Genomic DNA, 12,987 nt, shown 5'->3' with positions numbered 1-12,987 from the left:
GGGGCAGGCGAGGGGGGCAGGCGCCATCCTGCGCCCTTTCCAGCCCCTTCCTAGGCCGATGAGCGCATGCAGCTCAGCCCCACACGCTTGCAGTACATCGGGGTGTCCCCCTTTGGGGGAGACAAAATGCTTGCCCTGCTTGTTGGCCTGGACGAAGCTACCAGCTGCCTGCCCGGGTCAAGCCACAGGGTGTTGATCTGCAGGCTGGGAAGGCGTGAGTCCCCACTGCCCCCGTGGGTGTTTGCGTTTGGGTGTGCGGCACTGCCGAACACTGCTGGTGAAGCACCGGGCGGCTCGGCCTCCTTGCTGGGGAAGATGCAGAACGTGCATCCCGTCCTCACCTCTCCGTCCCGCAGGCAGGTCCCACTGTCCCTCGGTACAGCGGCTTTTCTCCAGCGCAGAAAGTCTGCGTGCTGGGATGCTGGGACCCCTGGGCTCAACCCCTCACAAGACTTCTGTGCAAATGGAGCGGGGGTCAGACCAATCCATGGCAACAGGCTGAGAGCAGAGGGTTCGGGGGGAGATGTGCGCTTAGGAAACCATGATGGCTGTGATTCCTGGGAAGGGTCTCATCTGAATCCTGACCAGGCCAGGCAGCCCGTCCTCTCGAGAAGGGGTGGCGTACCAGGCAGCGCCCAGGGCCAGGAGCGGTTATCAGTTCGCGAGGGTGGTCAGCAACCGAGTAAGAAATGTCTGCTGTACTTTTCAACAGAAAGATTTCCAGACTGCAGTTCAACAAGGTGAAGCTGGAAGATGCTGGGGAGTACAGCTGCGAAGCGGAGAACGTTTTAGGGAAATGGCAGCCTGAATGTGAAAAGTGGTAAGTGAAGAAGCCAGCATATGTCTTGAGCTGTCTGCTGTTGAAGCAGAATGCGGGAGGTTCTGCACATGATCTGTCTTGTATTTTGTTTCATGCTTTCAGGATATCGAGTAAAACAATCTTGGGAGATAAGAAAAATGCAGCTTAGCATAAATGTTTATCTTTGTTATCTGTCACTGGCCATGTGGTTAATTTACATTTTAAATAAACTTACAGTCAATGTATTTTTTTGAAAAGAGGTAAGGAGGAAAGAAAGCTGGTGGGCTTGATATTTTCCTTTTTTAAAGAATTTCTGAGAGGCAAAATTCACCAGAAGACAAGTAATTAAACCATAGCTTTGTGATGAGTGAAGTTGCTTCTGGTTTTCATCCTAGAATGTGTGCTCCATCTCTTAGAGCTCAGCGGATGGAGTCTGAGGTTAGGTGGTTTTATTATTATCTTGGTCATAATAATTATATTGCTTAACATGATGGTTTGGATGCACCCTCCAGCTCAGAAAGTCCCCACAGTGGTTGCCAGAAGCCGGGAGGGTGCAACGAGGGGAGGGATGGCTCCGCACAAGCTCTGCTTCCGAGCTCTTCCTCCTGCCATTCCCGAGGGGCCGCGGCGGGAGCCCAGGCTCCACGCTCTGCAGCCCTTTGGCGCGATCCGGTCTCTCTCTCGTGCTCTGACCAGCATTAGTCAACTGCGAGGGGAGGTAGCTTTCTCCTGCTGCTTTCTGGCATCTCTGTTAACGTCTGCCTCAGCAGCCTTCGCAGTCCTGAACCTTCAGTTCCGTGAAGCAGCAGTGTCACATAGCCTCCCGCTCAGTCACTGCCTGTAAAAGCCCGGTGCTTGCAAAGTCTGGAGAAAGGCTCAGCCCCCCCTGCCTTCACGCTTCACGTCTACTGAGTTAGCCCCACTTCTCTGCTACGTTTCTTTCCGACCGCGGTAGGAAGGGTGTCCAGGGTAAGGTAACTGAGGCAGTGCCACTGCTTTTTTCCCGGCTCATGCTCCGGCTCTCCCATCGCAATGCAAACTGCTCCTGTGCTGACTGGGGGCTGCATGTGCCACCCCCCCACCGTGCAACATGTTCAAGCAGCTCGTGCCTCCCGTCAGAGCCCTGCCTGCCTCCTTTGCTCGCCCTTCCCAGTCGCGAGCAATCCCCTTTCACAAGAGGACGACTGTGATCGAGCCCTGCCCGCTGCGAGGCGCCGATCTGGCACGCTGCTTATGGCACCAGGAAAATGCACATCAGGCCACCGCCGCCTCCAACGGCCCCGTCCCACCTGCACGGGCACCGGCAGCGCTTGCCAGGGTGCAGCTCTTCCTCCGCGGGAAGGCGTGTGTCTGGCAAGGGCAGGTTGCTCTCGCTCAGGCCACTGGCTATGAGGACACACCTGAGTTGCCCAGAAATGTGTTGAGACCTGGCCAGCAGTCAAAGAGACCCAAAGATCTGGCCTGTACCTTTTCTGAGCGGGAGCTGCAGGCTGCTGGGTGCTGCAGATCCAGTTGATTGCCCGCTGTGACCTGCTGTGGCAGATCCTCGATTAATCCGTTTTCTATGCTGCCTTGCAAATCTGCCCTTGGGTTGCTGCTCCTGGCTGCAGGCACCCCTTGCTGCTGCTGTTGGCAGGTCACCCGGCGGGACAGCAGTTGGGCGCCAGTTGCAGTCCCTTGCAAAGGCAAACACAATGCTGGTGATCACTGCAGGCTTTTGCAGCTCTGTCACCCCCTTTGCACTCTTTTTTCACCTCCTGCTGGAGCTACCCAGAGCCGAGCAGCCCTCATCTGTGCCCAGCACTTGCTGTCCTAGAGTGTCCCTCTTCCCCTACTGCTGTGCCTTCCTGGGACCTCGACAGCTTTCCTCACTTCTGCAAACTCCCTTCTGTGATATCTTTCAGTAGAAAACTCCTCAGGGCATCTGCTTGTCTCTGAATCGAGCGTGTGCTGTCTTCTGTCCCTCCCTGCATTCTTCTCCAGGCTCCTTAGCACTGATCCTATTGTGGCTGACTCTCAGCACAGTGCTCTGTGAAGTTCTAGCAGTTTATAGCAATTAATCAGAGCAGACGTGCAAGCTGGCCTTCCCTCGGAGCCTTCCCCTCTTTCCCAGGAGCCTGCTCCAGCTATTGCTGTTTCTGTATGTTCTGCTGCTTTAGATTCTGGTTCTTTACCGCTGCCCCGTCCCTGGGAACCCGGTGCCTCTGCCTGTCCTGGGCAGGCTGGCTGGGGCTGGTGCTCTGGGACTGTCTGCTGGGAGCACTTTCTGACCTGACACTTGGCAGTACTGTTGGAGGTCCTGTAACGTTGCTGTGATACAGGCGGGTGACTCCAGGACTGAGAAAAAGTCCTGAGCCAACACCACATCTTGTGATACAGAGGGGACACCTCAAGTGCCCCTGTAGGGAGGTACATTGCAAGAGGTGGCCCGAGCTGTTGAAGCTTTAGAGGTGAGCATCGTGGAGGTGCGAGTTGTCCTCAGCCTTTCCCTCCCAGGGATGCAGTTGCCAGAGACGGAGGGTCCTGAGCCCGCTCGAGTCCTGGCTGGCTGAGAAGGAGCTCACATGTGAGACCCCCAGGCCCATGGATGTGAAGGGCTGAGGTTCAGTCCCTGCTGGTAGAAGCTTCTCAGCCTGATGAGGCAGCACTGCTGTACTCTTTGCTCCGTTCCACTACCGCTTTTCAGTTTATGCTGGTTTCAGAGGAGCACCTTTTCAGCCATGCAGGTCTGTTATAAATCACCAAAAGCACCACATGGAAGAGGGATTTTCTTTAGCGGGAGAGTGGCTGCGGTGCAGTGACCCCTCGTCACTTAGAAAATGCCCATCAGCCAAACCCATCACCTCGCCTCTCCCCTGCAATTCTGGCAGTTCCACAAAATGCCCAGCTCAGAAATAAGTGCTTTCACATTGGAAAGCTTTGGGAGGGTCTCTGCTTCTGAGGAAATGCTTCTGGGCTCAGCCAAAACGTCCTGTGCTTTGGTGCTATTTTCAGATTTTTATTACTGTGAGGTAAATCAGGTGCTTGCTTAGAAAAAATGTCCCATTTCCCAGTTCTCGTTATTGAGTGCTCTAATATTGGTATCACACGGGCATGAGGGCACAGCTGAGATGGGACTGTTTCAGATTCTTTTTTTCCTCAGAAAATTTCTAGACGCCTCCTTAACTGACACCCCCACCCTTTGCTAAACACTGCAGGAAAAATCAAACTCTTATCAAAAATTCTTTCTGCTTTTACCTCTCTGTGGCAGTGCCCCTCTCCCGCCCCCCCGTCTCTGGCAGGGTGCTGCACGCACAGCGTAGGCTCCTGGTGCTTTCTGCTGGGCGCATCCAGAGGGCGGTGAGAGGCTTTGATCCAGCGGGCTTGAGTAGAGCTGGTGACTCTGGACGCTGGACTTCCCCAGTATCTTGATTTATAAAGAGGAAATTGCTGCACCTGCTCATCCCTGTATTGCCTTGTGCCACGGCCCCCATCTGTTCCATGCTCCTCCGTGAGTGTTGCTTTGTCCTGCAGGGCTGCACGCACTCGTGGGATGGAGGCTCTTCAGATGATCTCACCTTTTCTTAAACACCACATTTTTCTCACTGCCAAGTTCTGTGATCCCGTCTTTGCTCTCTTGTAGCCATCAGGGCTAGGAAAACCTCCCACAGTTTCGCTCATTGCCTGTCGGGCGAATCCTTTTTATCATGACAGAGACCCCGATGGCACAAGGCTCAGCCAGGGGACCCACGTGCCCTGTGCCATCCCCTGCAGGGGCCTCGTTTATCGGCCTCTGACACCCAGTTCCCCCCCGAGCGTACTCTAACCAGTACTAACGCACTGAGAGCCTCCCCAGCCTGCGCCGCCCGCAGCACCCGCTCTTCTCCTCCGCCCCGCAGTAGCTAAGCCCACTCTTCTCTGCTCAGAATAGATATTTTGTTCACTACTTTCTTACCTTAATTTCCCCAGGAACAACGAAAGCACCACAAGTCTTACCAGCCTCAGAAACTAAAATAGTTGTTATGGAAGAAGAGTGTAAGTACCTCTCCCCCCGCACCCCCCGTAGAGCTTCCTTCCCCTTATTTGTTTTGTTTTTATGAGACGTTTTGCATAAATGCTTTATTGCCTCCTGGAATTTTCTTTAATCGCTGCTTCTCTTTGATTTCTCCCAAAACCACTGACATTTCCCTAATCTTTCAAAAAATATGATTTATATTGCTGGTATCTATCTTGGAGAGGGAGAGGTTGATAACATTGCAATGGGAGCTTGAAGAACACCCTACTGCAGCTGGACTGTAAGCATTCCCAGCCCTTCCGATACGCAGGGTTATTGATACTCATAAGAGGTGCTTGTAAGGGCCTTTGGTTTAGCGGGGGGGTTGGTTTTGGGTTTGGGGGTTTTTTTGAGGATAGGTAGAGAAAACCAAAAGAGGCTTTAGGAAATACAAGAAAAAAGATGCAAATCCTCTAAGTGTAAGTCATAAGAAAATTGCAGATAATACATCTGCGCCCTCACATTTTTCCTTGAGCGTCCAGAAAGCAAGAACAGATTTCCCAAAGTGCTTAGTTTGATTTAATGTGGTGGAAGTGCTTTTTGTCATTCCCTCCTATTCAGTTGTCACGAGTGCAGTAGAAAACGGGCACACAAGAATAAAAATTGGAGCATGTGTACAAGCGTAGATCTAGAAGTTATTTCAGTCTCGGAGTCTCTGGCGACACCCAGGCAGTGGCCGCGCTCTGGACAGCCTGCCAGGATCCCCTCCAAACGAGCAGGCACCCGGCGTGCTGAGGCCCAAGAGATTATTTGGAGATCCATGTGGTATGCCCATTTCTCACGCCCAGAACTGGCAGCACGGCTGGCTGTGCCTCTCTGTGGATGTTTCTGCTTTGCAGATTTTAAGGGGACATTTCCTCCTTGGAGAGCTCAGTCTTTTATGATTTTAAAGGAAATCTGACTGCAGCCACAGCAGGGACTGGCCAGGTAGCCTTTAAAAGCTTCTCTGATTACAAACCTGCCCTTAAAATTTGCTCTTGCGTTGTGCTTAGCCTTCCGCTGCACTGGGGACACCACGCTGGGATGCAGCACCGTTAATGCAGTGACCACACCGTCCTTCCTGGGATTCTTCCTCTGTGCTCACCAGCATCAATCCATGCTGCACATTTGCATCACGTTAGATGTACGCTGTTTTCACTAACAGCCAAATTCAGCGATAGGGAGGAGACTGGCACAATGCCGTGTGGCTTGCACAGAAGTTTCTCCTTTTGGAAAACTTCTTTCTTCTGTGGGACCATCATCCTTGCCTGTCTGCTTTTTCCTTAATGATGTGGGGAGATGGTGAAGTCTCCAGAGTTTAAGTTGTAATTGACATTTTCCTTCACATTCCTTTTTTATTCTCTCTCTCAACTGTTACCTGAATAACACAGTTCCCCCGGTTTGTATGGTTACTGATGATCTATCATAGAATTGCACATGTGTACAACATGTGGGGAGGTAATGAAGATGTCGTGAGGTGTGATGATCTGGAAAACTGACACGTACTCACCCTTGTAAAATTCTCGCATTTCTTTTAAATATCTGTTTTCGAAAGCTTGTCTGGCCCCGTAGCTTGTCCCACCTCGCATTGTTTCACCGAAAGGTTGTAAACCATCCACTGGATTTTAAACACCAGGTTCCACCATGCAAACTTGGTGGTAGCTGCAGTTCCCTGGGCAAGGAGGGACGGCCTCGCACGGGCAGCCTGGTCCAGTGCTTGGTCACTTCTGCGTGGCCCATGGTGCGAGGCAGGCATCTCACCAGGTAGTCTGGGCAAGGGTGTCGGACCTTACACCTCAGGAGGCTCACCGTGTTCTCCCCATGACCCAGACAGTCCCTGCGGGCAAGGGGGTAAAACCCCTTGAAGGTTTATGCAGCACAAATATAATAAAATCTTATCAAAGTTTCATTTTTAAAAGGAAGAATAATGTTTTAAATCTCCCCTAAGGTCAGGTAATCCCTTTTGCTGTTGCATTCTCCTCCAGTTTATTTCCTTGACTTCAAGAAACTTGAGGGTGAAAGGAGAATACAGGCTGGGGGGGAAGTGTGGTTTGGATACTGCCAGGACACGAGAGGATCCGCCAGTGATGGGCAAATGCTCTAAACCAACATGAGGGCCATTGCAGCTGGACTCTGCCCGTGGCCTTAGTCTGGGTGATGACCCAGCTGACCGGGTCGAGTGCCTTTTTTTTACCAGCCCGCGTAGGCTGGCAGCGCTGGCTGGGCTGCTTAACTCCACCCTACGGGCGCTCTGCAGCAGGGAGAGGTTTGGGATCAGATGAGAAGATGAAAGAGGGAGAAAGAGCAGAAGGGGCAGAGCTGAGTTGAACCTGAGGACTGGGGGATAGGGTGAGGCGCCTGTATGAAAGCTGGGCTCTCTGGATTGATTTTGGGGGCCTTTATTTCAACTGCTGGGGATCACCAGCCCTCCCTGAAGTCCCTCTAGACATCCCTGTGGGAGGGTAGGTGAAACAGCCCTTCTTTTGTCAGTTAAGTCTAACTCTCCACACACCAGTTTGGGCCCACAGATTTCATCATCTTGGTGATGTCGTTGGACTAAGTTTGTAGACTCATTGGTTTAGACTTGTTCAGACTCTCCTTCTCCCTTTTAATACCTTCCCCAGTGCGTTGTCCTTACTTTCTCTTGCCCAGGTGAGGTGGGCCTGGTGGCCTTGCATGATTACAATGGCTCAGCGATGTGTTTACTGTGATGAGGTTTGTAAGTCACATCTGGTCACATCCAGTTGAATCGAAGCTTCAGCATCACAGTAAGGTGTGCCATGTAATTAAGGTTCAGCCAATTCCCCCAGACCTTGTCTCAGGTCCAGTCTGGCAAGGCCTTTACTGGGTGACCATGGCAGACCTGCATGTTAACTGGCTGGTCACTCTCTGGTCACTGCAGCCTGAAGGCACCATGCTTTCCTGGAGCCAGCAACGCTACCAACGTGAGCGTGGTGCTGTCGGCTTGGAGTCGAAGGGCGCCCAGCCAGCCCAGAGCTTGGGTAGAACAGGCAGAAGTCCATCCACCAAGGGCCATGCGGACAGACCAGTTCTCAATATTAGACTAAAAATAAGCCCTGGTGTGGCCTTTGCTCAGATAATTTAAACCCCACAGTGGGAGGTGTGGTTGATAATTGAGTGGAGCCTGCACGCACGCAGGCTTGGTACCTTGGGCGTACGTGTGGGAGATCTCGCCGTCAGGCTGCAGCGAGCGCTGTGTTGTGGCTGCTGTCACGTCCTGGCCATTGCTTGTTTTGCACGCTCTGTATTTTTTGAGTAGCCATCACATCAGCTACTCTAGATGGACGTACAGACAGCCCGTTGTGACTGTAAAGGCAAAGACGGGCAGTGTGGAGTGACGTGTAGGATGGAGGCTGGTGTTCCCTGGACGAACGGAGGCTGTAAGCCCAGCGTGCAGAGCGGGAGGCTGCCTATGAGGAGATCGGCTCTGTCTGACTCCATTGCACGTTGCTGCACTCTCTTGGGCCTCAGTTGCCCCGCCTGCAAAGCGTTCCTGCTGCCTCCGGCCCTGCCAAAGGCTTTTTAGGTTGAACAAATCCCCTCACTGAAGGATCACGTTGCTGCTATTACAGTTGATACAGTATTTGGGAAAATCAAATGCTGCGGTGCTAACATGTGCACCTGGGACCCTTGTGGTAGAGGAGGGAAGGGCTCCTTCCTAAAGCTGGAGACATCAGCCTGGAGGAGCAAGTAGAAGCTTTATAACAGCACAGGACTTTGCCCCTGCAATAGGTACCTGTCCTATGGAAACAGGCGGTCCCTTGGTGCTCTGAAACCTTCAGATGTGCTCCTTGCTGGAGCACCAGAGCAGTGCAGGAGGGAGAGGTGGGGAGCGCTGCCACGCTGGTTTTGATCCACAGTATTCGATGCTCTGAGTGTCCTGCAGTCTGGCATCTGTATTTTGGGATGAACTTGTAGTCTGCAGCTATTGATCCTCATGATCCCCTCAGGAACTGGGAACATAATTCCAGCAGGATCTATTTCAGTAAAGTGCAGGGGTAAATATTGGGTCATTTCCAGATGAATAAACACAGAGGAGCAGCATTTTTGTGAGCTCCAGAGTCCCCGTTGCCAGGTGAGCCCTGGTCTGCACAGGCCCTTCTGATTTTATATAAAAAAACAGCAGTGAGCATCCAGCCCCTGTTCAGGTTTGTTAAGAGATGAGAGCATCGTACCAGACGTACAGAGATAGTGGTTAGGATCAACGGCCCCTCGGTGTATTAATCAGTGTAAATCACGGGTTTAGCGTGGCTCGCGCCAGGACTACAGTGCTACGGCCAAAGAACAGCTTGGCCAGACACCTCCTCATCCATGCTCTTCTGACAAGCAGTTGGATGAACTCGATTGAGAGGAACCTCAGCAATTCTGTGTTTTATCAGTAAGTACATGAGGCATATACAGAGCAGGCAATTTGTATACACTCTCCAACCAGCTGAGCTCATCTGTCTGCCCGAATGTCTAAATATTGAGAGAATGAAGTGTCTGTGCTCTATGAACCCACCAGTCAAAGTTATTTATAAAAAAAAAGGAGCAGCAAAACTATCACTGTCTCCCCGCGCTCCTCGACAGTAGCTGTAGTTTGTGAAAAATTAGCTATAATTTACAGTCCAAGCCGCAGTAATTAACTCTTTGCAGGGGGAGCATTTCACCAGATTTCTGAGAACGGGCCGGTGAGCTGTCTGCGAAGGTTAAATGACGCGCACGGGAGGAATTGTGTAAGAGTCCCTGCACAATCATTAATAGCCTTTCTGCGTAGCTGGGCTGCGTGGAAGGAAGCCCACACGGCAACGCCAGCGTCCGCAGTCTCCTCTCTGCTGCCCTGCTGTCGATGTTAGCCCCGAATAACCTAGGCGTGTGGTGGAAGACAGCCGTTCTGAATTACTGCCATGCTCTGAATCTCTCGTGTGTTTCTGCTGCACTGTCCTCGCTGATGGGGGCAGCGACAATAAAACGTGGCTCCAGACCGTCTGCAGTCACGTCCATCAGGAGGCAGCCCGCTTTTCCCCATCCTCACCCCCTTACTCCCTTCTGCCTTGCCCTCAGCCTTGGGACGGAGGCCAGCTGGAAATCTGTCTCGCTGCTGCCTGAGCCGATCCAGGCCGTCTTCCACCTTGCAGGAGCTCTGCAACCAGTTTGCCTCGGGATGTGCAGAGGCCCCCGTCTCAGGGGCACCTTGCTCATTCCCACTGGTCTAATTTCACCATTTCTTTTCTGTAGCTTGCCCCATGTGCACTCCCTGTTCCCTGCTCTTGCTTCGTCGAAGCGCTTGGGGAGGCAGTTGGTACAGGACCGATGCACCAACCCCTTCATGGTCCCCCACTGCCTTCGTGTGGGTCCCTTTCCACACGGGTTGCAGCTAGCACCCAAAACTGCACCCTTGCTTATTCAGGTCTCCATTTATCTCAGTAATTTTACAACTTTCCAAGTCATTTGGGCTAGATGGAGCTGGGTTGGAGGCTGAATGAAGGACTTACTAATTAGGGAGTGCCTGGCACTATGTGGCAGTTACGGTAAAATAGTTGTGGGAAGTCCAGATGAGGGGTGCAAAGGTGACGAGGGGACTGGAGCATCTCCCCTAGGAGGAAAGGCTGAGGGAGCTGGGCTTGTTCAGCCTGGAGAAGAGAAGGCTGAGAGGGGATCTCATCAACACCTACAAATATCTCAAGGGTGGGGGTCACGAGGACGCAGCCAGACTCTTCTCAGTGGTGCCCAGCGCCAGGACAAGGGACAATGGGCACAAACTGAAGCAGAAGAGGTTCCAGTGGAATGTGAGGAAGAACTTCTTGACTTTGAGTGTGACTGAGCCCTGGCCCAGGCTGCCCAGGGGGGCTGTGGAGTCTCCTCCTCTGGAGATATTCAACCCCCGCCTGGCCGCTGTCCTGTGCCCCCTGCTCTGGGTGAGCCTGCTTGGGCAGGGGGGTGGCACTGGGTGAGCTCCAGAGGGCCCTGCCAACCCCGGCCAGGCTGGGATTCTGGGATTCTGGGACTTCTGGATCACCAGGCACTCCTGAGTTGTGTTTGGAGGGAGGTGAATGAACGTGCATGACTGCAAATAAACTGTATGCAAGGTTTGCTTTACCAACACAGGTCATCAAGCTCCAGGTGACTCAGGACCAGGTAGATGGTTATGAAGGTATTTCCAGTGGCCCAGGCTGAGGGGGGAATACAGCTAAACATGAAGTGACTGAACGGAGCCACCTGTGAATCTGGGTATCATCCTGCTGGTGTGGTGGAAACCCACTGAAATCTCCCTTGGCCCCATGCTTCAAGGTGCTTGCCTGGTCTGCAGCCATGCGGTGTCAAAGGGGGCACAATCAACATTTTCTAAGTGAGACATTTTGCTTCCCCCTGCCCCCCCACCGGAGCTGCTTTCTGAACTGGCAGGTCCCTCTACCCTTCTTCCCAAACGAGTTGCAGCTACTGCCCTCATGATCGTGAAGTCCCAGCTGCAGCAACGTCCCAGAGCAGTCGGGCGCCTTGGGAGGCTCTGGGCTCTCTGTTGCCAGGCAGGAGTGAGATTTCAGGGTTGTAATAGATAGAGATCTGTATTCAGTATATCAAAACTCAAAATGAACATTAGGAATCGCTATGAATGGAATAGAGAGCAAGCCAGGGTGACATAAATCTTGTGTGTGCAGGATGGTCTCGCCATCTCCAAAGGGAAAAACAGAACCAGAGATGGCACGAAAAAGGACTGCAGCCAGGGCATCCTCTGTGTAAGAAGCTACTGAGGAGATCCTTGCTTTCCAGCTGGTGAAGGCTGTGCCTGCAAAGCCACCGGTAGCACAGGGGAAAGGAGTGGGGCATGATCACAGTTTTTTTCTAATACAAGAGCCAGGAAGGGACAGGTTTAAAAGATAAATGGAGATGTGTCTTTACACACTGTGCCCATCACACTGGAGCTCTTGTCGTGAATACTGTAGGTGCTACGAGATGAGATTTGTTCAAACAGCAACTAGACACATTCGTGGAAGAGAAATCCGTCAAAGGCCCTTAAATGCAAAGGCGCCACGGCTGCCTGAGGCTGTCTCTGAGCTGCTTATCCTAGAAGGCCAGGAGAAAATTATCATTGCATGCTCGTGCTGATCTCCTTCCTTAAGCACTGCCTATTGCCCTCTGTCAGGGACAAGACAGGGCTTTGGTTTGACCAGTACGGCACAGCTTATCATCTTAGAACGCGCTGTGTTTCCTGACACTCTTCTCAACAGGGGACTGGGCTGACTGCCTCTTGTTGTAGCCTCTGCCACACCTCTGCTGCTGACAAATGGACCACAGGGATATGATTCTGTGATTCACTTTTAAAACACTTTGTGCTTTTTTGGGAGAAAAGGCATGGTACTTGCAGAAAACAGGATTTAAAACATAACGACATTAGCAAGATGCTTCTAGGAGATCTGCTCAGCCGTGTGTTTCTTGGGCAGGCTTAGCTCTGCTGACGGCTCTTCCTGGAAGTGCACAACTTGCCCATCCCAAGCCTCATTCATGTCAGTCTCTTTTTTTATTTGTTTAAAAGGAACAAAATTGGTTATATGGGATGACAATCCCACGCAGTCTCTGGCTGGTCAGCGCTGTAATCCACTCCGGTATCACAGCATCACGCAGCACTGCACCTTCCCATCCACCTTTTCTGGTGGGAAGGGTACCTTTTCATCTGAGGTCTTTCCTGTGGGGAGGTTTCTGGGCTCTGTTTTTCTTTCTCCCTCTCCGCCCCGCCAGAATCCTTTCCTGTAGGATTTATGATGTGAGCCTTTCCCGCATGGATCGTTTTGCTTGCTAGCAGCTGGTACATTTGATGGTTGCAGGGGTGACGGCTTCCTGCAGGCTGTTCTTGTTCTTCATCCACTGCCTTTCTGTTTGCGCCGGTGCTTTGTCTCACGAAGTTTCAGCGCTCCCTGATCTGACCGCACACTTGCAGCTTTAACAGGGACCTGCTCATTGCGCAGCTTTAAGGTGCTACAGCAAAAGCCTGCAAGCACCCCAAACCAGCGCCCAGCAGCCCCCACGCTGTGTGCTGGCCAGGCAGCCCTCCGGGGCTGTTGGAGGGGACGGCGGCCGTCTCCTGCCTACCTGCTCCCCTGCAGTTTTCACCCTTCCCTGGCAGGCTCTTGCTTGCTCCACCGCTGCTGCTGCCTCCGCCGGAGCCCAGGCAGCACCA

General features: G+C 52.4%; 1 protein-coding gene across 1 annotated transcript in view; it reads left to right on the top strand.

Moving 5' to 3' along the window:
• NRG2 (neuregulin 2) overlaps positions 1-12,987 on the top strand; it is a 72,230-nt gene that overhangs the window by 12,448 nt on the left and 46,795 nt on the right. The window contains 3 exon segments of the mRNA XM_035889196.1: positions 713-796; positions 798-820; positions 4,748-4,813. Of these exon segments, the coding sequence (XP_035745089.1) occupies positions 713-796; positions 798-820; positions 4,748-4,813 (173 nt within the window).

This window comes from Egretta garzetta, unplaced genomic scaffold, assembly GCF_000687185.1.
Source record: "Egretta garzetta isolate BGI_Z169 unplaced genomic scaffold, ASM68718v1 scaffold692, whole genome shotgun sequence".
Lineage (NCBI taxonomy): Eukaryota > Metazoa > Chordata > Aves > Pelecaniformes > Ardeidae > Egretta > Egretta garzetta.
This window is presented reverse-complemented; position numbering and strand designations above follow the sequence as displayed.